The sequence below is a fragment of the Cygnus atratus genome, chromosome 1 (assembly GCF_013377495.2).
Source record: "Cygnus atratus isolate AKBS03 ecotype Queensland, Australia chromosome 1, CAtr_DNAZoo_HiC_assembly, whole genome shotgun sequence".
Taxonomy (NCBI): Eukaryota; Metazoa; Chordata; class Aves; order Anseriformes; family Anatidae; genus Cygnus; species Cygnus atratus.
This window is the reverse complement of record NC_066362.1, coordinates 179606293-179632262: the sequence shown is the minus strand read 5'-3', so window position 1 is coordinate 179632262 and position 25970 is coordinate 179606293. Positions and strand designations below refer to the sequence as shown.

At 38.9% G+C, this 25970-nt stretch overlaps 1 protein-coding gene across 3 annotated transcripts in view; it reads left to right on the top strand.

Moving 5' to 3' along the window:
• LOC118251391 (RCC1 and BTB domain-containing protein 2) overlaps positions 1 to 24654 on the top strand; it is a 33938-nt gene extending 9284 nt beyond the window's left edge. The window contains exons 3-13 of one of the 3 annotated variants that reach the window (XM_035553447.2): positions 2526 to 2684; positions 3137 to 3287; positions 5327 to 5493; positions 6160 to 6318; positions 7915 to 8022; positions 9779 to 9921; positions 13962 to 14152; positions 16882 to 17008; positions 18019 to 18155; positions 18579 to 18709; positions 22244 to 24654. In XM_035553447.2, coding sequence (XP_035409340.1) covers positions 2526 to 2684; positions 3137 to 3287; positions 5327 to 5493; positions 6160 to 6318; positions 7915 to 8022; positions 9779 to 9921; positions 13962 to 14152; positions 16882 to 17008; positions 18019 to 18155; positions 18579 to 18709; positions 22244 to 22384 — 1614 coding nt within the window. In that variant the 3' untranslated portion in view covers positions 22385 to 24654. Of the gene's footprint in view, positions 1 to 2525; positions 2685 to 3136; positions 3288 to 5326; positions 5494 to 6159; positions 6319 to 7914; positions 8023 to 9778; positions 9922 to 13961; positions 14153 to 16881; positions 17009 to 18018; positions 18156 to 18578; positions 18710 to 22243 lie in introns of those variants that run through there. The other 2 variants (XM_035553448.2, XM_050708403.1) reach the window with 2 other exon arrangements.
• Positions 24655 to 25970: the final 1316 nt, after the last annotated feature.

Below are 25970 nucleotides of genomic sequence, written 5' to 3'. Positions count from 1 at the left end.
GCATAATACGATGAAAAAAATCAATCCCATTTTTCTCTTTCTTTTTCTTTGAAAACCCTGTGTGTAAAACTTCATGAAACATATCATTTAGGTTTTGAGCTTAATGATAGTGCCTTGTTACGGTGATCTGTATGACAGAACTGAATAACCAGCTTTTAGACTGATTGATGAGGTCAAATGAAATTTTGGGAATATTGGAGACATAGCTGATACACCTTTGCAATAGGTAGCTGGTTCATATGAAATCTCAAATTCTTGTCTAGCTCTGTCTTTCATGAACCTGTGCAATATAACAAGGGAACTAATCACTGATGGGACATAAATATTGTAGGCTGAATCTTCAAGCTCTCTTTTTTGGGGGACAAAATATGATGGAAAGTGAGGAAGGGGGAAAAATCTTTAAAAGTGAAAGAATGTCTCTTACTAAGATGGATGAAATTAGTGATTTCAGAGACAGGATTTAGATTATGTTTTAGTCTGACAAAGTCTGTTAATAATTCTATTTAAAAAAAAAAAGTCAATATTGTAAGTATTTTTCTTGGGTGCTTTTTATAGTACTTTTTTCAGAGTATGATTTTAATGTTAAGAAATGCTACAGTTTTTTCTTTTTTTGTAACCTGTTAATTATGAGGGTAGGACAGGAGTTCTTTGTAGAAGCAGATTACAGAAAAAAACTTCACTCTTTAAGATGAATGGGTGCTCATTCATCTGCTGTGTACTTGGAATTTATAGCCCACTTTTTAAAGAAACCAGTAGCTTATTTTGCTGAGGCATTGGTAAGGGAATCTATAATTGAAGGGCACCCTGACTGTCCTTTTGAAACTCTGGCTTCATCAGTCTTGAGCAAAAGTGGAATGCAGTTTTGTTAATGCAATTGACTAGTCTGTGATGCTTTTGCTACTCGTTATCATACTTTAAAAGTCCCTAAAATCTTCCATAAAATTCATGCTAACCTCTTGACATGAAACAAACTGTTCTGTGAAAAGCAGATTGATGAATCCTGATTTTAGATGAATACATATCCTTCATCTCTTATAATTTTGCTATGTGTCATGGAAGACAGCGTTTCCTAAACTGGCTTGGCCCTACTTACTTGCTGACTTACTTCATAATGTATGTGTATGATTCTCCAGTTGCCTACTGCCAAATGGATTGTGTAACAGCTGAATCTTACTTCCCTTTCACTTGCAAATTTGGCTGAAAATGGTCACTGAATCTAGTTATTTGGTGTGAGGAGATGGGGAAATAGCTAGTGTCATCAAGACCGCAGCTTTTTTTTAATGGAACGTGACCAACCCTCCTTCTCCTTCCTCAGAAGTATATTTGTTTAAAGGTTGAAAGTCACAATTTATTTAGGGATTTATCTCTAGTTTCAAATGTTTTATGTGTGCTTCTGTGAACATTTTTTCATAGTAAGTGATATTAGTCAAAAAAGCAATATCCTTTAGACTGACGTAGATGACTCTAAAGTAGAATTTATTCATATCTCTGCTTCAGTCAGAGGTTAAAAAAAAAAGTATTCTGTGACAGTTCATTTTGTAGGTCTGCTACTTCCTAGATGTAAGCAACTCATGCAGTCCTTGCTGTTATGTGGTGAACTACATAATGCCATGATAGGCAAAAACCATTCTTACTTATCTTCAGAGCTGGCAATTAATAATACTTTTCTTCACACCCAGAACTTATTTTAATTTTAGTAAAGAAACTTTGATGAATGTTCTATGCAAAATTTGCAGCTAAATTTTGATACTGCAACATTTTCCTGATTTATGCTGTACTAAAGCAGTAGAAATGTAGAGTGAGACTCAGACATTAACTTGACTAGTTTTAATGTCTGGAGAGAGCTACTTTTCTTTTCCTTTGGCAAGAAACTTGTTATTTCTCCTTGACTAAGCTGGAGAATGTTCAAATATCTTTTTTCTTTTATTATATATTTACTTACAAATAGAAATGTTCTTAGAAAGTTTCCAAAGATTCAATAATTGTTGAAACACAGACTATTTCAGAAGTGAAGAATAAAGGAAAAAGTTTCTCAAGTTTTCTTGAGTTTCCATTTTTTTTAATGCATGAAAATAAATGTGTATATTTGTTAAATATAAGTATATTCTTGGGCAGTTCTTACATGATTCTTTTTTTTTTCCTCTTAACAATAATTATAGAATCAGAGGAAAAAACACATTATTTTCAAGTTTTGGATGTATACGTCACACCTTGAAATTAAAATCCTGTATATTGAATCCTGTAACCTAGCAGTTATGTTGTATAAGTACAGTGAAAATATGATTGCAGCATTTAACTTTTTATTTTGTACTTTTCTTCGTGTTTATTGGTACTTTCTTTCCGGATCGTGATATAGTTTATTTATTTTAATGGCTTTGCTCCAAGTATTGTTCTACAATTAAAATATATTTTGTGGTTGTGAAAGCTTGTAGTGGTATATCTCTGAATTTATTCCTTTTTACTATGCAAATTTATACATATTTCTCTATGTCTAGGTATTTTATATCATTTTTCTATAACATCAGGTCTTGGAGGCAACATTGTTGTCAGCCCTGAAGATGCTGGATGTTGGGAAATGGCCAATTTTTTCTCTTTGTTCACAAGAAGAGCTCAAGTTAATTCGTCAAGCTTGTGTGTTTGGCAGTGCTGGTAATGAAGTGTTGTATGCAACTGAAAATGATGAGGTAATTGTTCAAGTGTATGAACATGACATACTTGGTCATTCATGTATCAAGTTATTATGAAAGCTAGTACTGTGATTGTATACCTAGGACAAGTTGCATGCTGAATACCTGATCGTTTTGATTACTGCTAAGACATTTGCAATGCGAAGTACTGGATTCCTGCCATGATTAGAGAATAAAGAGAAGATGGGGCTAGACATTTATTGGAGATGCATGGACACAAGTTGGAACATGGGAAATTCCAATTAAATATTAGGGAAAAAAGTACCATGAGACTTGTTAAATTCTAGAGAGCTTGTGAGATCTCTTCCTTGGTGTTGTTCAAGACTCAATGGGATATGGCCTTGAGTATACTGATATATTCAGACTTCTGTTGAGAAGAGGTTTGGACTAGTTGACCTCTGGAGGTCTCTTCCAACTCAAATTATGATTCTGTGATTATTTTATAACAGGTTTTTGTGCTTGGCATGAACTGCAGTGGGTGTTTGGGAACAGGAGACATCCAAAGCACTATTGAACCAAAGAGATTAGATTCTCTGTGTGGCAAAAAGATTGCCTGTCTGAGTTATGGAAGTGGTCCTCATGTTGTTCTTGCTACAGAAGGTAAAGTATGATGCAAATACTGCTTTTTCAGATAGGTCAACTTTAATTAGTCAAGCAGGAATTAAAGGTCTGTTGGCAGCATAAGAGAGAAAATTGGGATATACATTCTGGGCTATCAAGTCTAACATGCTTTCATTAGCCAATGTGACATGCTACTTCTGTTCATAGCTAGTTCTTTTTGTAAGTTTCTCAAGCTCTGCTTTGATCTTGTTACTACTTCTGGAAGATTTTTCAGTACACAAGTTAAATTTGGAACTTCTGGTTGGATTTAAAATGTGTTAGTGGCTACATTATGCTCCTGTTCTTGTGCCAACATTGTCCTTCAGCTAAAATGCATCTTTTCCCTCAAGTACTTACTTCCAGATGTGCTTTAGAACTTTTATATTGCCTTTCAGCTTTTTGTTTGCTGTTGTCTCATTGGCGCTCTGTTGAAACATATACCATGCTAGCAGCCCTTCTGTGGATCTGTTTGCTATTAAGTACATTATTTTTGAAGACAAATGACTAATGTTGTGTTCTCAGTGAGATTCTTTTAGAGCCTGCCTAGTATTTGTCTCCATTAATGAGAAGAAATCTTGTTAACTAGTTTAGATTAGATGAGTAAAGGTAGGTGAGGTGAATTATGTTCTCTGTGTGTAACTATTCTTTATATACTGTTACACCCCATGATTTTCTCCAGTCTTCAGGGCCACCCATTCTGGAAGCTTTTTACATATGCACCTGCATTTTCTTTTGAGCTTTGTTGCTGGTAGATCTACTCATATCCCATCATACTCCTTATCCAGATCATAAAGTGAAATATTGCACAAGAACAGGTCCAGAACTGATCCTTGATGACTTTTACTCATAACTCCATTCACATGATTACCTGCCATTCAGCACAGACTCTTTTAACCTGACTGTCAGACTGTCCGTATGCATTTCACAACTCTTGCGTTAATTCCTATCATTCTCATAGTGATGAAATGAGGAGAAGGTTGTTTGTATTTGACAGCATAAAGCCAGTAGATGCAACCTGTTATTGTAGAGAAATATTGGTTTAGTGTAGCACATTTTCTCTTGTTAGTTTTGAGGGAACCCTTCTTAGTGAAAACATAAGGAGTCTGGTGATCTCTTTAGAGATCTGAAGGAGTTCTATGTCAAATCTAGCTCTCCTGGAATAACAGCGTAATTTAGGTGTAGAAGATGATGACGATGGTAGACAAGATGAAATTAGAATAACTATTCACTAAATCTGGCACTATGTTAACAAGAGGATACCAGATTTAAAACAAATGAAAAAAAGTGAGTACAAAAAGGTGTTAGCATCATGCAAAACAGGCCAATACACATACATTAAAGTAAATTAGACGGGTTGTGCCTCATAATATCTGTAATCTAGTGGTTCTAAATGCTTGGGAAGTATGAGGGGAATGGGCTGCACGTTCATTTTCCCCCGAAACAGTATTTTTTTTTTTATTGCTAGTCAGAAACAGAATTCTGCACTAGATAGACTAGATGCCTAACCCAGTCAGACATTTCTTGCATTCTTAATTTTACTAGCGTGTTTCTCAAAATACAAGACACGAATGGCATGTTTAAATAATAAATAGCAGCATCGCCTAATTGTTTTTCCTACAAGCATCTTCATGTATACTGCAGTGGGATGAAAAGCTTATTATTTGAACTTTTGAAAAGTGGGAAACACAGGGCCAGGACACAGACAGAAATTTTGGCTGGCTCTCAGTAACAAAGACATAAACTGAAATGGGGACTCGTGTCATTTCATCTTTTTCTCTTCTATATTGCTCCATCTCCTTTCTTTCAGCTATATGATTTCTTTTTACGAAGATTATGGTGATACTATCCTTTTGGATTTGTGGTAAACACTATGAGAAGATAGTATTGGGATAGTCCATGGGATTAGGTGACAAAAAGGGCACATGTATACTTAAATATGTATAATGTGTTACTGAATTTGACTTTTCAGTTCGTAATTTCAAGTTATGTAGTCATTGGAAAAATAGATTTTAAAACAGCTTTTTCCATTTTTATTATAGAAGGAGAAGTGTATACATGGGGTCATAATGCTTATAGCCAGTTGGGCAATGGTACAACAAATCATGGTTTGGTTCCCTGTCAAGTCTCCACTAACTTGGTGAACAAGAAAGTCGTTGAAGTTGCTTGTGGCTCTCATCATTCTATGGTGTTAACATCTGATGGAGAGGTGAGAAAAGCTAGAATAAATCTCTCTTTTCTCCTAATGAAATCTTTGTACATGAGAAACTGGAAAACATACAGCACCTAGTGCATTGGTTGTGCTTTCTGTCCTCAGGGTGCTGATGCAACACAAATGTTTAGCAAAAATGGAAAATATGTTAGTCTATCTACTTTGAAGTGCATGCAGGACATGGATTTTTGTGCCACGTCTGCTTGTAATAAGAAATTATCATTTCTTCCTATTCTATACCTTATTGTAGATGCTTAATGGCATTAAAACTGATGTCAATTTAAATCATGTTCATGTCAGGAGTTTTACCCAGTGAAGTAAACAGTTTTATTGCCATTTACTTTGAGATGCCATTTGTGTGCAGTTAGTCACTCTGCTTTGGGCTGTGGAAATCTAACAAATCTTCTGTACGATTGCAGCTGTTGTGTTGCCTCTTAACTTTGGTTGGTGGAACATTAAAGAATGGAATACGTAAATACTGTGAGTGGTATAGTTTTGATAGAAATAATTATATTGTAAACCTGTGTGTCTTCCTAGATCTTAAAAGAATACATGAACACAAACTCAAAATGTACTTGGTAATGCATGTAACTTCTTTCTTGAATACGTACTTAGAACTGTGTGTTATAAACTCTTACTTTGATGACAATTCTTTTACGACAGGTATACACATGGGGTTATAATAACTCAGGCCAGGTTGGGTCTGGCTCAACAGCTAATCAACCAATTCCTCGAAGAGTTACCAGCTGCCTACAAAATAAAATAGTAGTTAACATAGCTTGTGGACAGATGTGCTCCATGGCTGTGGTGGAAAACGGAGAGGTAGGAAATTTTAATTGAAATTTCTGACTGAATTTTATTGTATGTAGTATTATAGGATTTGGGTCATTTTAAGCCTTTCAGTAATGTACGATCACTGGGAGAAGCAGTATTTATTTCCAGAATCCCTCAAACCTACATGCTTATACTGTTTGTAAAAATCTTTGTCATAAGATGTATGTTGCATATTCTCACATACTTAAGCACATTTTCCTATTCGTGCTGGTTATAGCTTCTTTTTTAGAAAGAAGTTAAACAGAAATTTGTTCACTAATATTTGGCTTACGACTTCTTGGTTTATGAAGTTACTCATAACATTTAACAACTATTACTTTGTATCAACTACTGAAGTTGGCTTTCCTGAAGGAATTCAGGTATCAAACTTCAAATTTGCTTGAAAATACAGTTCTGAAGGAAACGAACAAACAAACAAACAAAACTTCAGAAGGCCAGATTTTTACAAATGTTGTGATTAAATCATAAAAGCTATATATGTGTATTCAACATTTCATGTTAGCTTGATTTTCTCGTGTGTAGAAACAAGGAACTTTGTAACAGCAATTTACTGATTTTTAGAGTTAGTATTATGTATTAACAAAAATGAAAGTAGTGATTAATGAATAATTCTCACATTCTTGATATATAAGATTCTAGTATAGACAAAATACTTTATTTTGCTATGAAGACAGCAGTGGGATAACATTAATCACTATCAGTCAATACTATCTTAGTTTTCAGTGTCCATATATACACATTATCTCAAGAAAAAAAGAAAAACAGAGAAAATAAAAGTACATTGCATATGTTTGTTCCACCTCAATATACCTTGAATCCCTCTCATACTTTTTTTTTTTTTTTTTAAATCTCCATTGTGAGGATATCAAGGGGATATAGTGTTCCTTCTGCTTTAGTTCATATGAGCTGAAGACTGAGGGCAGCCTAAGTCCTCTCCAGATTCATCACTCCAAGCATTTCAATTTAGACCTAGGTAGCTACTGACTGCATTAGAGCAGTGTAATATATGTCACTGAAATTATCAGTACTCAGTATTTTCCTTCTTATATTTGTTGCAAAACCATTAATAGTCTACTCAAACTGTTGTGATATTTTCCAGTTTATACTTGTTTTAATATGTTTTCTTCTGTGTTAGAAGATTTTCGAATGAGAAATTAGCTCTTTGAAAAAGGGAAGTATTTGTGCTGAATCTGCTCTGTGCTGGGGAACAGTCCTATGAATCACTTACTTTCCATTTTTATAACTTCTAAAAAGCAAGATGAATATGAAGGGTTAGAATTTTAGATGAGTGTACACTTAGAAGTTTTAACTGATGAAGCATCCAAAATTTGTCATTTCAGGTGCAGAAAAATATATACTTCTTTTATGTATGATTATGTAGGTATCTGTACATTTATATAAGTTTTGTGTATATGTGTGTGTGTATGTGTATATATATATACACATACATGTAAAGTACAGATCCTAAGGTGTGGGAACCTGAAATATTGGAAGAAATTATTACGGGAACAATGAAGTAGTTGTATTGCTTTCAAAAGAATTACATACAAGCAAACAGCTGAAATCCCTGTTTTTGTTATTAAGGTCTATGTCTGGGGTTACAATGGTAATGGGCAGCTTGGACTGGGCAGCAGTGGTAATCAGCCAACGCCATGCCGAATTGCAGCCTTGCAAGGCATTCGTGTACAGAGGGTACGTGTGTGATGCTCCATGTCAAACCCTTTATGAACAACTGAAAAAATGCTAATGTTCTGTATGTGAAGAATGTAGTACCGAATCTTTTGTTTAAAGTGCCGTTTAATCAGAATGAAAACGTGTATCTTAAAATGAACCTCTGAGAAACTGTGACCCTGTGGAGTTAAGTGGGCATTTTGCCATTGACTTCAGTGAGGTCAGGATTTTACTTAAAGAGGACTAGGAATTTAGAAACACTTGGTCCTTTCTAATAAATATTTTTCCTGACATTTTTAATAAATGTCATTTTTAATAAAGTCTTAGACTTGTATTCCATTCTTCATTAGATTGTCTTTTTTTTCTGGGAAAATGCTACAGTTTAGTATTTTGTCCTTCTGGCTGACTTAATATCGTTTTTAGAATTGCACTTCAGCCACAATCACTAGCAGGTGTTTGGAGTCAGACCAAGCTGTCCCCACTTGCTTTTAGTCAACAGTTGGTATGATTTCATGGTTGGTGTTGAACTTGGGTAGCTATTACGCTCTACCAAATAACTGAGCTGCCATCAGTGCTGCTAGCAAATCGGTAACTTCTTTATAGAATATTTCAATCAGAAATATTTAAAGTAAGTGCAGAACTGATACTGAAAGTTTTAAATTGAGACACTGAGGACACTGCCAGGAAAATGACATGTTCTGCTAGGAAAAATGTTTTTGTAAGCTAGTGAGAATTTGCAAGAGTGTTTTGAACTTTGAATCATAATTATCACATTTAATCAGATAAATTATGGATTATTATTTGAATTTGAAATTGAAGTGAGCTCATTTATTACATAGTTTTACATTCAGGTCCTAGGATGTAGTCTGTAGCTTTGCTGGTAACAGTTCCTACTGGAGAATAATATAATAAAGCAAATAATATTTTCCCCTCTGTATATTTTCCTGTTTAGATAGTATGAGCATTCCAGTAAGTTTGCCTTAAATCCTATTTCCATCCACTTCATTTGCTTGATATCCATTAATAATACTAAGCTGTAGACATTCAATCAGCAAATCACTTAAGTATTTATTTCATTTAAAGCGTATCTCATGCTTCCTGGATGTCAGTGGACTACATGCACTTACACTGTATCTGCTTTGCAGACTATGTAATGGTACATGAGCTAGTTTTGAACAAGGTAAATTGGTTTTAGATTAAATTTCCTCTCTTCTTTTTCCTTCTTGGGTGGCTGCTCCTGTTGCTTATCTTGTATGGGCACTGGTGGTCCTCAGGCCCAGCTGTGGAGAGTTTCCTTCCACTGATGTAAATTATCTCAGCAGAGATAAGCAGCAGAGCTGGCAGAAGGTGGGGGACAGTTTTGTGTAGTCAGGCACTGGGGAGACCTCACTTGTTTTTACAGTGGTAAGCTATTCAAGTTGGGGTAGTTGCTTATAGTGCAGGGTTAGTGCAAGACTTGGTTGGCCTTTTCTCACATTTTTTTAGCATACTGTCCATATTTGTCATGTAGCTTTCCTTCTTTCTCAATCCCTAGCTATTCCTTTTTGTACTCTTGAGATTGTCTGGTGGGTTCCCTCACAGATTCCTTTTCTTTTAAAGTCAGTTTTCTACTTTGCATCCCATTTAATCATCTTACCTGTATTTGTCATTTTTAAAAATTGTTATCAACTATAGTGAAGTACAATCAATAACATCAATGAACAACATAACACGCGTCTGTCTATGTTAACTTAATATTGCATAAAAATGAGATTTTTCTTTTTGTTATTTCTTACAGGTTGCCTGTGGCTGTGCACATACGTTAGTGCTAACAGATGAAGGTCAGATTTATGCCTGGGGAGCCAATTCATATGGCCAGTTAGGTACTGGGAATAAAAGTAACCAGTCTTACCCTACAACAGTTATTGTGGATAAGGACAGGTAATGCTTACATTCTAGCAGTCAGACGTTAGTTGGCATACGTTTAGAAGAGCTACATGAAATTATGGCATGTTTTAAATTTTCTTTTTGAGGAAACAGACTATCATTTTTACTATTGTTCTTTTGCTAAATGTGAACAGATTGGAAATTTGTCCGACATACAAATTCAGTATGTTAAAGTTTAATTTTCATAGAATGATGGAATGGCTTGGGTTGGAAGGGACCTTAAAGATCATCTGGTTCCAGCCAGGGATGAACCACTTTCAGGGATGGGGTATCCACTACTTCTCTGGGTAACCTGTTCCAGTGCCTCACCACCCTCTGAGTGAAGAATTTCCTCCTAACATCTGGACTAAATCCCTCTTTTAGTTTAAAACTGTTCCCCCTTGCCCTATCACTACCTAACCATTTAAAAAGTTGATCTCCGTCTTCCTTATCAGCCCCCTTTAAGTATTGAAAGACCGCAAAGAGGTCTCCCTGGAGCTGTCTCTTCTCCAGGCCGCACATCCCCAGCTCTCTCAGCCTGTCTTCACAGGAGAGGTGCTCCAGCCCCCTGACCACCCTCATGGCCCTCCTCTGGCCCCGCTCTCACAGCCCCACACCCTCCTTGTGCTGGGCCCAGCCCTGGACGCAGCACTCCACGTGGGGCCTCACGAGGGCAGAGCAGAGGGGCACGATCCCCTCCCTCCCCTGCTGCCCACCCCTCTGGCGGTGCAGCCCAGGACGCAGTTGGCCTGCTGGGCTGCAGGCACACACTGCTGGCTCCTGTCCAGCTTTTTGTCCACCAGAACCCCAAGTCCTTCTCCTCAGGGCTGCTGTCAGTGAGCTCTTCTCCCAGTCTGTGCTCATGGCTGGGATTGCCCCAACCCAGGTGCAGCACCTTGCACTTGGCCTTGTTGAACCTCACTGGGTTCACGTGGGCCCACTTCTCCAGCCCGCCCAGGTCCCTCTGGATGGCATCCCTTCCTTCTGGGGTATGACTGCACCGCTCAGCCTGGTGTCACCTGCAAACTTGCTGAGCGTGCACTCGATCCCACTATGTCACTGCTAAAGATATTAAACAGCACTGGTCCTAGGACAGACCCCTGAAGGACACCACTCGTCACTGACCTCCACCTGGACATGTAGCCATTGGCCACCACTCTCTGGGTGTGGCCTTCAAGCCAATTCCTTCTCTACTGAATGGCCCACCCTTCAAATCTATCTCTCTCCAATTTGGAGACCAGGATGTCATGTGAGACTGCGTAAAGGCCTTACAGAAGTCCAGGTAGATGACATCGGTCAGTCTTCCCTTGTCAACTGATGCACCCACTCCATCATAGAAGGCAACCAGACTGGTCAGGCACAATTTGCCTTTGGTGAAGCCGTGCTGGCTGTCTCGGATCACATCCGTGTCCTGCATGTGCCTTGACATTGCTTCCGGGAGGATCTGTTCCGTGATCTTCCCAGGCACAGAGGTGAGGCTCACTGGTCTGTAGTTCCCTGGGTCTTCCTGTCCAACCTTTTTAAAAATGGGAGTGATGTTTCCCTTTTTCCAGTCACCAGGGACTCCACCTGACTGCCAGTACTTTGCAAATAGGATGGAGAGAGGCTTGGCAACTCCATCAGCCTATTCCCTCAGGGCCCTGAGACACATGGCATCGGGCCCCACGGACTTGTACCTGATCAGTTCCATCAGGTTGTTTCGAACCTGCTCTTCACTTGCAGTGGGAGGCACTTTGCTCCCCCAGCAAAATCTTGCCCAGAGGTTCAGGAACTTGAGAGACGTGGGAAGCCTGACTGGCAGCGAAGACTGAGGCCAACAAGTTGCTGAGTACCTCAGCTTTCTCCATGTCTGTCGTTACCAGTTCTCCCCTCTCATTTATCAGAGGGGACACGCTCTCCTTGTCCCTTCTTTTCTGGCCAATGTACCGAGAGAATCCCTTCCTGTCATTCTTTGCATCCCTCACCAAGCTCAGTTCCATCCGTGCCTTGGCTTTCCTGCCCCCATCCCTGCACACCCGGACAGCATCCCTGTGCTCTTCCCAGGCCACGTGTCCCTGCTTCCCCTGCCTGTGCATTTCCCTCTCGTGCCTCAGTCTGACCAGCAGCTCCTGGCTCAGCCATCCCGGTTGTTTGCCCTCCCTGCCCACTTTCTTACACAGGGGATGGAGAGTTCTTGTGCTGTAAGGAAAACATCCTTAAAGTGCTGCCAGCTCTGTTCAGCTCCGTTGTCCTTAAGGACGGTGTTCCAGGGGATCCCATCCACTAGGTCTGTTGACAGCTGGAATTTTGCTCTTTGGAAGTTCGGGGTCCTGATTTTGCTCTTGGCCAGGCCCATGTTCCTCGAGATCACAAACTCAGCCAGGGCATGGTCACCGCAGCCTAGACTGCCTCCGATCTTAACCTCTTTAATGGGTTCATCTGCATTTTCACTGAAAGTGCCTGGATCCACCCCATAACCACCCTTGAGAAAGAAACTGAATGTTCTGAGCTTGAATGTGCCATTTTCTGCTTCAGCTCACACTGCACTTCAGAGGTCTTCATTGCAGTTTCTCTTTGGTGGTGTAGTTTCATTGTTTGAAGTCAACAATAAAAGCTTTATTGCCTCTGAATATAAATTGTATTTTAACATGCTACATTTGACAAGGAATACACACGGAAAAGGTGAAGAGTGGACATCTGCAGTTTGTGTTATATCTGCTAATAAATCCAGCTCATAACCCAGGGGAGAGAGAAGGGGATCTGTTCTTTTTTGGTACTGTTGCCTGAAAATTAACCTTAGATTTTTACCAATTGAATACTTTACTGTAGTCCTTGATGGGTAGCGGTGCAGTTATTTCTATTGCTAATTCAAAGCCATGTATTTATGTGGGCTGAGAGATGAATCTGTTCCGTACTACTGAGTGGTGATTGTGTGGTCTCCTGTTGTGAATATTAAGAAAATCATTATGTCTCTTTCTACATGTGCCTGTGTTTGTTACTGTAAGGAAGACGGAACTCCTTCGTGGTGATGAGACACGGCCTGGTTTTGAACATTGCTATTTCTTTGTATTTGTGTTAAAATGTAACTGATTTTTTTCCAAACACTTTGACTGCAGTTGAAATGTTACCACATTTTAATATTGTGCATTGCCTTTTCCTTTAGTTGGCCAGAATGTGCATTCCTCGTGTCAGTGAGAGTATTACCTCACTGAAGCCTGCAAGATTTGTACATGCAGCTTTAAACAAGTTGTTTCCCAGCTATTTTTCCCAGGCAGCTGGGAAAACAAGTAAACAAGCTGTAGTTCAAGCTGCAAAGCAGCAGATTGTGTAATGTTGTACACAGTGGGAGTCAGGAAATCCTAAATCAACTTTAGGATCACTGAGATAGCCTACCATAACTTCAATACATTTAGAAACAGCTTTTAGTGCTCTGCTTGGTTTGAATTTGTCATTTTCAAAATGAAAGTCTGTTATATGTAAGTAATAATAATGGTATGAGTAATGACACTATAGTATTTTAATTAAAATAAATCTGTTTAGATTGTCAGTTTATGACCATTACCTATAAACAAGCAGAAAAAATTTGCTCTCATTAACTTTCTATGATGACTCAAAGTACAAAAAAACTTACCTAGACCTACCTTTTATATTTTTCTTATTGGCAACACCTCATTTTCTCCTTCATCTTCTCAAGTACCTCATCTCCACAGCTTAATGCAGCAACTCACCTCACTGTGCAGCACCACCGAAGGCATGCAGCGACTTGGAACTCCTCGTGGCTTTGTTTGAGGGAGCAGAGTGCGTACTGCGGCCTGGTGCTCTGCTGCAACAGCGGCTCCTTATACCCACGGGGCTTTTCCACCAAGAAACTTTCTGAGTGCACACTGTTTGAAGAAACATTGAGAGCTGTTTTAATTTTGCCACGTACGATAGAAAATGTTCTTGCAATCTGAAGTGCATGTGTGCTTGCAGAGAGGGTTTGCACCAGGGAAATGCAGAAGGTAGTGAGCTTTTTCACTGCGTTTTGTTCTTATGACAGTGACTTGCTTTTGTTCTTTTTCTGCCTGTGAATTCAGAGTTATAGAGATCGCAGCCTGCCACTCTGCTCACACTTCGGCTGCCAAGACCCAGAGTGGCCAGGTGTACATGTGGGGCCAGTGCCGTGGCCAGTCTGTGGTCCTTCCCCACCTCACTCACTTTGCCTGCACTGACGATGTGTTTGCTTGCTTTGCTACCCCTGCCGTTATGTGGCGTCTTCTGTCAGTAGGTGAGCTTAAATATTTTTGTTTTGACATTTTCTAAATAAAATCTTTACTCCATAAAACAGGTGTGCATGTATTTGAAACTTAAGCTTAGTTTATTGCAAAAAAATATACTGGGAATTACAAATGTATAGAATGATAAAAATTGGTAAAGCTTGATGGCGGTGCTAAATGATTGTCTATTTTATTGATGTGATCTATTTCTATGGGAAATGCTCTGTTTTTGTGTGTGTATTTTGTGTGCGTTTGTTGTTGGAATGGTGTTCTGAATAGCTGGTACATACTGTATTTCTTGTGCAACTATTGAATGTTACTGTACAATGACCATGGATGGAGAAGCTGAGTTTGAATTTGGAGAAATGAAGGAGCCGTGCAGAGTCATTAGGAGCCATGAAACTTTCTTTGATGCCTTTTAAGTAGACTACTGAGAAGGAGGGATTCAAATTCCCATATTCAGAATTGGTCCCAGGCACTTAGAATCCCAGGCACGTCACAAGTGATCATTACCTGAGCTTTTGAAGAGGCAAGTTACTGGATCTCAGATATTTGATTTACATGAAGATCACAGAATCATAGAATGGCTTGGGTTGGAAGGGCACTTAAAGATCACCCGGTTCTATCCCGCTTTCCATAGGCAGGGACACCTCCCACCAGACCAGGTTGCCCAAAGCCCCATCCAGCCTGGCCTTGAACACCTCCAGGGATGGGGCAGCCACAGCTTCTCTGGGCAGCCTGTGACAGTGCCTCACCACCCTCTGAGGGAAGAATTTCTTCTTGAAAATTCTTCAAGTTCATTCTTCAGCTACAAATTCAATTCCATATTAGTTGCTAGTCACTGACCTAATCAAAGGTGAGACGCTTGGGGTTGTCTGTAGATGTCATCTGGGAGCTTGAGCGAAAAGCTAGAGTACAGCAATTTGTTCATTTGTAATTTGAACTGTGTGGAGTGCATCATGCATCTGTTCCACTTCTGGACTGTCTTTGCTATTGCTTTTATGTTGCCGTATGCTTTTGTCTGAAAATTGCTGAACACACTTTGCTCCCGTGATCCATTCTGAATGCTGGGCTAAGGAAACTTTGATACCAGTAGTCCTATTTCATCTTTGGGAGAGTAGGGGATTCAGTGGAGAATCCTGCCCTGAGGAAATTTCTTCCCCGAAATTCGTGTTTTGGGGCATAGTCCAAAGACCTCTGTTCGCTCTAGGTTGAAGCAATTGGATTTTCTTGGGTGGCTTGATCAGAACTAATAAATATGCTCAATTCCTGTGGATATTATAAATATTCTTAATATTGGTCTAATACTAATTAGATGTAAATTGTGTTACTGCACTAAAATCCCAGGTAACGAGGTGGCTGATTCATGTAAACATGTTTGTCAGTTCTGAGTTCTAAATAAAAGGATCTCTGGTGCATTCGGATTTGAAAATTGGCTTCACCTCTGAATACTGCAGAATCCTTCGAACTGTTACAGTAGAGCTTCAGCTTTGCATTGGTTGTTAAAATCCCTGTACTTGGTAGCAGAGGTCTGAAACCACATCGTACAAAAGAAGAAGTAACAGTAGTTTTGCAGTATCATAATTTCGGAAGGATTTTTATTGCAATTTCCTTGCTTTTTTTCCTCATCCTTTCATCTGTAATCCAAAGCACTTTTGCTTTTATTGTCCTAATTGGGTATACATATGTATTCCTGAGCATTTTCCTGAGCAATTTCAAGTGCAACAGTATTCAACTGTGTGTGTATTGTGTTGTTTTTTTTTTTTCTACTGCTTGTGGTGGAGGTGCTTCCATTTACAGCAGACTACTATTGTTCTTTATAACTTGGTAGGCTACAGGACCTAGGATTTATGTAATTTTCTGGAGAGAACGGCTTATTACTGCTCCACAAAACCAATAATTTGTATCCTTCTAGTAAGGAGAAAAAATGTTTTCTGGATTAAGAATGGTGTTTGAGGTTTTTATTTTGTTAATACTAATAAAGATAGTTCTCTAAGACCACCTAATATGCTGGAGAATCAGTTCAGAATCAGTCCTGAAAACAGTTCAGGAGATCAAAATTTCTGTGGAGACAGTTTTCAAGGCTGCCTGTTAACTTTATAATGCAAGTGTCATATGCACAGTGGGATGTACATACATATCAGACACACAGGAATATAGAGACAGATACAAAGAATGTTTCCTAATACCATAACTCAAGGAAGAACACTCTGAATAGACTGGTAACTGCTGTTATTTACCTGTAGGGGTATTGTACTGGACAGTTTCATATATAATGGTTCTCTTCTGCTTTAAGATAACGTCTCCTCATGTGAATATTTCAGATAATCTTACTCTGAGTTTTATTGACTTTTTGGGCATCTTATTATAAGCAGCACCTTTTATTTGGAATAATTTAGCCAGTAACAACTGATAACATTTGCTCTCAGACACGTTATTAAACTTCTGAGACTATTAATTATATTTTTTTTCTGGCCTTGTACAGGTGAGGTTGAGGGGTGGGACATGCTTTTTGTTTCTGAGGCATATTTGTTTGGAGTAGGAAACCAGTAAGGACTGAAAGCTGCCCCTTATTTGCTTTCCTGGATGTTTATACTGAGCATGTTTTTTTGTTCGGTTAGTTTTTACTAGCCTTACAGAAAAATTCTGTTAAGAATGTTAACTGCTGACAGACCCACAGGGTGTTGTCTTGAGTGATATCAGTATTACCAGTCACTATCAATTACCCTTTTTATCCTAGAGCCTGACGACCATCTAACAGTAGCCCAGTCACTGAAGAAGGAATTTGACAACCCTGAAACTGCAGACCTAAAGTTTCTAGTGGATGGAAAGTACATCCACGTCCATAAAGTTCTTCTCAAAATTAGGTAAGGAACAAACTGTATAGTTTACTATAAACTAAACTGTATAGTTACGTCCATTATGCTGAGTAATTACTGCTTGAAAATATTGACTTTGTACAAACTCCCTTTTACTTCAGGCATGAGATTCACCTGCTGTTCTTCACTGTTACCTTATTTTCCTTACTTCGTTGCTGCTTGGAAATTCCAGACATGCTGCTTACTACCAGCCTTTTCATCACTTTTCTCCATCAGACATCTATCCTCGTTTGTACTACCTAAACAGAATATAGTACAAGAATGTGGCAGAAGCTAGATAATAATTAAGTCTATGAATTTGACTTGATGCTTTTGTATTTTATTTTAAAAAAAGAAAAACAAAAAAAAATTAACTGATAAAATCAAATGTGAAGAAGGTAAAGTAAGTGATAAATAACTATTTTTCATTTGTATATAAGTTGTGATGTCTTTACGATGTAGACTTGTCCAAGAGTCATTAAAGGAAACCAATTTATCTTGTACATGAAAATTATTAGTAAAAGGAAAGCATATTCTGATGTGTAACATTTGGAAATAAAGTGGCAAAGAGGACGAAAGAGTCATATCTAAAGTACTAACAAACAACGTCCTTTTCCCTCCTCACTAGATCATGTTGGAGAAAGCAGGCTGAAATGTGAGAAGTGTCTAACAATTTAAACTTTATCTGTTGCAAGCCAGGTAATCGAATTAATAGTTCATGTATAACTTCTTTAAGAAAAGGACCTCAAAAACACATGGACCGTCCTTAAAGATATTATAAGTAGAAAGGGAGCCTGCTATAAAATAATAATAACAACAAATAAAAGAAAATTCTGAATTACGTAGAAAGCTGTAAAGAAATTAACATATTCAAACCAAGATATCATGTAGCTAGAGTTTATGGTTGTGCATTTGGTCTGCTTTTTTTTTGTTTGGTTGTTTTTTTTACCAACATCTTACTGCAGTTCATCTTTCATGCTTAACTCTTTACAGTAACAGTTGTTGTTCTTGTTTTGTAGGTGTGAACATTTTCGTTCCGTACTGAACAGTGATGATGAAATTATAGAAATGAGTGAATTTTCTTACCCTGTTTACCGAGCCTTCCTGGAATACCTGTATACAGACAGTATTAGGCTCCCTCCTGAAGATGCAATAGGTATTGGCCATAAATGGAACTCCAGGTTACTGTTGTAAACTCATTGCTTCTAACCTGAAAAACTGTTTCGTTCTTACAAAGGCACTAATGCCATTGTAAAACCTTACTGTTTGAGTAGCTGCAGCACTTCTATCACAAATGAAAAAGAGCTGTTCCCTGCATGAATTAAGAGTGTGTAAGTCACTAATTGATACCTCGAATGAGGTGTAATACAGTAGACAAGAAGACACAAGACTTTCAAATTAGCAAAGTGTCCCTTTTTGATATGTCATTCAAAGATCTTTAAAAAGGCACATGATCACCAGGGGGAAAAATAGAATAAGTCTGATTAATTGAGCTTAAAACTATAGAGTAATTGATTAGTTTGAATAGAAATGTATATTTTTTGCACCAGGATAGCTAAAAATGTATGACTTTTCACAGGACTGCTAGATTTGGCAACACTCTATCGAGAAAACAGATTGAAAAAGCTTTGCCAGCAAACAATCAAACAAGGCATTTGTGAAGAGAATGCGATTGCTCTTCTTTCTGCCGCTGTCAAATATGAAGCTCAGGTAAGGAGAACTTCTCTTCAGGTAAACAGTTCCTTTCTCAGAAATGAAACTGTTTTAATATAAACCTAACTGCATTTAACGTGAGTCACAATTACTTGCAATTACCCTTTCTGACTTCCCAGACATGTTTTGTCATATTTAACCTATAAAAACTGCAGCTACTAGCGATACCTTCCTGACCTGTTGGCTTGCACCTGTGAGTCAGGATCCTTAATCTGCTTGCTGCCTGGTCGTGTAGCACAGCACGGCGAGCACATTTTTCACTGTCATTTACTTCTCCGCCTTTGCGTTCTCCACCTGCTCGTTTTGCCTGTAGCTGGTACAGTCATTCTGGCACCACCCTGTACAAACAGTCAGAGAATTTACCTGTGAAGTCCTTCCCTGTTTATGCTTGTGCTTATATCAAAAATCCATTTTTTACCATGTTGCTTACAGTGGATTGTGCTGTCATGCAACAAATTGCCCATTGTTACTCCTCTTTTCGTATCCTGTCCTCTGGTCTGCCCTTGGCTCTGGAATGTTTCACTGGCACTCAACCTGTCATCAGCAGTACTGCGAGCACTTTATTTGTAAACAGACAAATATTTTGAAAGATGTTTTGCTTTTCTCGACGTCTTAATGCTATGCTGACTGTGGGAATGATGATGTGGTGGGTTTTGTTAGTCAAGAAATCCATGTAAAGCCATTGTCATAACTGAGCAGTTTAGTTGGCCATGGAGAAGTCCTGATCTTTCTGTTCAAGGTTGATTTTGTTGTGTAAGAATAAAACTAAGATAGCCAAACAGAGAAACTGACCTTTTACAAGAGCCAAATTATATAGTTGGTAATATTATTTTTTAATTATACGTTTACCTTTTGCTTTTACCTGGTTGTGAGATGCAGATGCTTAAAATAAGATGCATTGAGAGATGGTTCCGGGCATAGGAAGCAAGTAGAAAGAAGGGACTGAAACAAAAACTGAGTTAGCAATGTTGCAATAACCTGTTCTGTATGGCAGCAGTATACTAATGAGATAAACTCATGTAGGACTTGCAAAGAGGAGGCTGGAAGTTTACAGTGAGTAGTAGATGATGAGATTAACAGCTGCTGGTAGAGAGATGAAGTCAGATTTAACCAAGGTATCAAGACTCAAGATCAGTAATGGAAGGCATGAACAACTGAGGCAAAAAGAGAGGAATTGTAGTTTCAGTGTGTTGTGGAGGTAGAAGCCCCGAGTAACAGGAGAAGCTGGACAGGAGAGGAAGACGGAATGATTTGATTCTCCTAAGAGCAGAAATTTTCATTACAAGTTTATTCTGGAATTTCTCTTCCTAGAAACTTTTCACCAGTTTTGAACGTCTCAAAAATAGAAGTAGCTTTAGTTGACCTGTGTCAGGTGGAGTAATTAGAAATATATTAAGGTGTATTAGGGAGTAGTGAAACTAGCCTGGACAAAGTACTAGAGATTATGTCAGAAAAACAATAAAAGAGATTGGGTAGATGACTATATATATGCTATCCTCCTCTTCCTCCTATGATTCAGTGTTTTATTCTGCATAGACTGTATTGTTTTAAAACACATGCGATATTTTAACACAGTCATCAGACAATGAATTGGTTTACCTGCCCCTCACGCAGCATGTACAGGAGTAGGTTGTTGTCCTCCTCCCTACATCCACATCTCAGAAAGGGATATAGGAGAACTGCTTCAGGGAAGTGCTGTGAAGACTTCTTTATATGGGATAGCCTCTGTCTAGGGCACTGTGAAGTAAGTCAGGAGACTTACACTAATATAGTAAACATGGGTTTGAGAACTGTCTGCAGTGTATTGGCACTTCAGTAACAAACTGTCCAAAGAAGGATTATGAAAAAGGGCCTGGTAGCTTGGAAGTTTGGAAAGGGAGAATTAGTTCTTTCTGTGGGTTTGGGGTTTTTGATTTTGGGTGTGGTTTTCTTTTTTGGTCATCAGTGTGAACGCTGCAAGTGGAAGATTATAGTGCTGTGCTTATCTGCCATCAGCAAGAACATTAACTGAAGACTTGCTTGGCTATTGTACGCATCTGGTAGGATTAAAAATTCTTGATAATATTTTTTTCTATCCTCAGGAAGTACAAAGATCGTCTGCTAAAAATTATTTTTAGGTTTATTTCTAATGCATAATGTGGAAAATTTTAGGTTGATCATCTTTGATATAACAGAATTAGTTAGAAAGATAGCGTTTCTTGAAATTGCAAAATTAGTCACTAGAATTCTCCGATATCTTGGTCATCTTTTCAGTCAGTACCAGAAAAGGCAGCTGCCGTCCAGTGTATTTAATGTAGAAGTTTGCACAGTGACTGTAAAGCAACATCTGATTACCCAGATAATGGCAGCAGCACTCCAGAAGTGTACTGAAATCTGAGCTGCCAGTGACTTTGGTCTTCTATATTCTACGTTTTTTCTTTTTCCTTTCTCACCTCTTTTCTTGCTGTGTCCTCTGTCAAAGCTTTAGTTATATCTTAGCAAAGGCAACAGACGTGAAGTTTCAGTCTAAGGAAAAGGTTTCCAAGGGAAATGCACAAGTGTTCTGCTAAATTTCTTTGTACAGGCTGCAAAGTTTGTGTAGATTACATAGAATAAAATTGGCGTGGATTAAGAGCGCTCTTTTTGCTTTAACTTCCAAGAGTTTATAGATCATGGATTATACTACCAATTTAGTTTTGCCTTGCAGCTGGCCCCAGCTGTGCTTGCTGCAGAAGGCAATTCATTTTCCTTCAGCAGCAAGTTGTTACGTAGGAACCAACTAAGTTCTTCTAAGGTAACCCGCTGACCCAGTAGGTGGAGAGGAGGATTGCCACTGTTGTGAGCAGTTCGAGTGGGCAAAATTTGCTGAGTGAAATCACAGTTGTATGGCTTAATGGCTTGTACCCATCTTGCCCTGAATATCCGAATGTCTTTTTACAGCAGGACCATGGTAAGACAGAACATTTCAGCAATCTAGGTATCTCAGTACCTGGAGAGGGACATAAAATTCCTAGGCTGACCACAAAAGACACTCATATCCTAACATACAGTTCGTGTTCAGTGAGCAACAGCTATTTAGGAATCTCAATTTCTATATGCTTTCTCTGTGTTATATCATTTTTTTGCTTTTATTTGCAGAAAGACTAGGATATCTGTTGGTTTTCACAGGACCACCAGTGAATTCAGTGCAGGGAGGAAAAGGAAAGAGTCACTGATGCTCTAGTAGGTGTATGCGGGGAAAGCTGATGGTGTCAGTTACTAATAACCTTTTCTAATGAACTCAGTAAATATGACGGAGTCCTAGAGTCAATTTAGGTGGGTGCTCTTGGTTTTTGTGTTTATTTTTTCAGAGGGGGCTTATTGAATAGTTTATATTGACAAATTTCATCCTATCGTTTGTGATCTAATGAAGCTGATCAAAAAAAGGGATTGGTAATGTTAGAAAGCTGCTATATTGTCTGCTAATTACATGATGGATTTGAAACAGGAAAATAATGATAATAATGTTGCTGTCGGTCGTTCAGATTACAAATGAACTCAATCTGTTCCTAGGACTTGGAAGAATTTTGCTTCAGATTTTGCATAAATCATTTAACTGTTGTTACACAAACGCAAGGCTTTGCAGAAATGGACCACGATCTCCTGAAAAACTTCATTAGCAAAGCAAGCAGAGTGGGAGCATTCCGAAATTGAGACCCGAGTACCACCAAGCTGAAGAGCACATCCTCTTCCCTCCTGGAAATACTTCTCCCTTGGAGAACTTACCCGTGGTCAGAACGTGCAGAGGTGTGGAAAGAAAGACTTGGTGTCCACCAGCTTAGGAAGTGTCTCGAAGTCTGCTCACGTACAGCTTTTGGAAAGATGACTTCCAGCGTAGATGTATGGTGAGAGTTCATTGCCAGCAGTCAGAATTTGACAGCAGAATCTAATACAGTAACTTCCCTTTCCCACTTAAGCAAACTAAGCTGTCATTATCTCGCCTATTTTGAGTATTTGCTTTTCGGTTTTTTAAACAACCTGTATCTGGATTTTATGAGGCAGTGACGTGTTTGCTGCTAAAACTTCTATAGTGTACTTTTATCACCAAACTAAGTTGATATGCCGTAGTGGGCTTCTTTGTGCCTGGTTTATCATCCAGTGAAGATACAAACTTGTTTTTCTGAATACGTGCTATCAATTTTGTTGCAAGGAGAGGCTTTCTGATTGGTAGGAGGTTTTGTCTCGCTACATGTTCATTTGGAGTGTAAATACTTAAACCATGAAGAGCTTCAGCTAGATATCACAGGATATAGTTCCTGGCAGTTACGCCCATTGTTCTAGACAATGACAAAACTCTTTCTCTCCATTACAGCAAGCATGTTCCCTGGCACCCCAGTGGGGCAGTAAACATTCAATAGTATCGGTCTGGACACGAATTACTGTTTTCTGAGTGTTTCTGAGCACTCTGAAAAACATCTGGTTGCTCGTTACTAAGAAAAAGAAACCCGAATGAAATCTCCAGGAAAGGGAAGTTCCACTTGAGGTTTGTTTGTTTATTCTTGTCTTACTGCCTGTCCCCAGATAGATTATTTTACGAAAAGTGGAGAAAGAAGATAATTTTAAAGCGAAAAAAATCGGTCTTATGATTAAATCATGGAAGTGAGACTCAGGCCATTTTCCTTCTGGCAATAGGGCACCCTGTCCAAATACGTTGCCGCAGGTTCTCCGTTGGTCCCTAAGGGGGACCACACCACGTGCATTACATGGCTACTTTAGGTGAGAGGAGATGCCCTCCGGACGTGCCTCTCATATCACTGACCATCAAGGGCGATGGGATGGCTCACCTGGAGTGGGTACTTGATTTCTCACTGACTACAGTGAGCGAAGATGAAATCCCGCTTCGTGTTACGCAGAGGGGGGTTGCCCCTTTACGGAAGATGCTGAGCTCATGAAGCAGTTACTTCTATTTTTTTTTTAACAGGCAACTGTAAATTAACTCTGAGAAATTATTTATCTTGAAAGACTGCGTGAAGTGGCTTTAAGGGCCTTTTGTGGGATTTTACAAGTGCAGAAGGCAAGAAGCTGACTGTCTAGGCTCTGTGCACGGATACGTCATGCAGCCTTCACTCAGACCCTTGCTCTCACACAGAATCCTTTGGTGACTTACCCTCATCCTCACGTGTGGTTTCCAAGAACCACATTTAATTCCCTTAACTGATCTCAGCTTCATTTCGTCATTTCTGAAGTGGAAATAGCGGTCCTTCATTATGTCAGATTATTATTTCTCAAGCAATCATATTCCTTGAGGAGGAGGAAGAGGAGAAGCAAGTCTGAAGAGAAGATGAGGAGAAGGAGCGAGTAGTTCCTCTTTTCACATCAGGCTCTGCGGCTGTGATTGGCTGGGTGAGGTGTGCAGCAAAATTTACATAGGAAGAGGGCTGGAAGCAAATTAATTTGGAAAAATGCTCTGGTGAAAAGAAATCACTTCTGTTTTCAAACCATCACTAGAAAGATACTGAATTACCTACTGCTACCACGCTTTTTTTCCATCCCCTGATCATACAGCTTTGTCCAGCAGCCTAACTCCATCCTTCAGTAGCTGTGTCACTATTTTATATTCAAACAGACCTGGTCAAAACTTTTCAGTACATAATGCAGTTTCATCAAAACCACAACTTCCCTCGGGGGGGGGGGGAAGATCTGTTTTGATAATTCTGCGTTGAAAGGCACTTGATGCAGGCACGCAGATAAAACAGTATTCAGAATGGGGGCACAAGTTTACTGCAAACCTCACGGGTTTTGGTTAAAACATCTTTGCCCAGCATTAATGATATCAAGAACACAGATATAAGGCAATGCTACATGAGCCGAGACCGGGGAAGTCCAAACCTTTTGGGTGAGCCAGGAATGGATGGGGGTGAAGCCTTTGTCCCCTTCACCCCTGGGCCCGAGACCAGCCTGGGTAGTTATGAAATGATAAGTTCAAAAAAAAAAAAAAACATACGATGAAAGTCTCTCCAAATACTCCTGTTGTTTTACTTAACGAACCCAAACTGGCAAAATGAAATGTCCATTTTATTTATTTATTATTCAACGTCTGATCAAAACCTTTCTCTGCTCAGTGAAGAGCCTGGCGCCCCAGGGATCCCACTCCCTGGACTTAAAGACGCCACTCTCCTGTGCAGGCTCAGGTTCACAATGCAGTGGTTCGACATCCTGAGAGCCCCAGATAGAAACTACTGCAGTCAAAATGTTTTCTTAGCAAGGCATTTTTTGGCTTAATAGGACCAATAGTGCCTTTGGTTGTTTTTGTGTGTTGTTTTTTTTCCCCCGATTCATTTTTCTCCTGCTCATTTCCCACCTCCCGTACACATTAAAGCTTAGCTGTAATTTCAGAATAGCTGACAAAGCCTGTAATTTTGAGAGAAAGCATCTCCGGACTGAAAGAAGGTGATTCTAAAGATCTCATATGTCTGTGTTGGCTTTTATTCATGCAATGTGTATCATTTGACCTGGATGTGACAGTATTTTATTCCTAGAGACGTTTATTTATTTGTTAACCGTCATTTGCATGCACTTTCCTTGGCACTTAAAGGTCAATGTTTAAAGAAACATACTGGCTTAAGTGGTTAAATTTGGATGCTTGTGCATAAATGTGCTTGAAACCCGATCATGGGACGCTTTAGAAGAAATTCAGGATGCATTTTACCATTGTACGAGTGTCTGCAAAAAAACTTACATTGTGGATCTTGCAGGTTAAGTACTTAATAGAGGGGTGGGTCTCGTTCTTTTTTGGGGGACACCACAAACAAAAAATGTATTTGTTATGTGAAAATGTGGTCCAGCATAAAATGTGCCTGGGGTTGAAATAAAGAGAGATCTTCAACTTCTCAGAAAGGGTGGATCAAATTTCTGAATCAAGTGGAATTTGGAAGAAAAGATAGAACAGGAATAGGATCACTTCAAAGTTACGTTACTGAAATAAAAGAGTTACAATTGCGATGCCATTTAGTAGTTTTGTTATAATACCTGGTAACTCTGTAAAGTGTTTTTATGTTGTCTGAGTAATTTCCATGCGCTTTCCTTGTAAAACAAAGCATTTAATTACTCCATAGAGACAGGACTCGCTGGGTACCACCTAACGATGTAGAAAGTTTACAGCCTGAACATAAAAAATATGTTTTGATTACTTGTTTCTTAATAAACTTGCCTGGTTTTAACAGACCATTAATAAAAATGCCATAGTATTTAAAGAGTGTGAGTGGGATTTTTTTTCTTTCTTTTCATCAAAGAGGAAGAA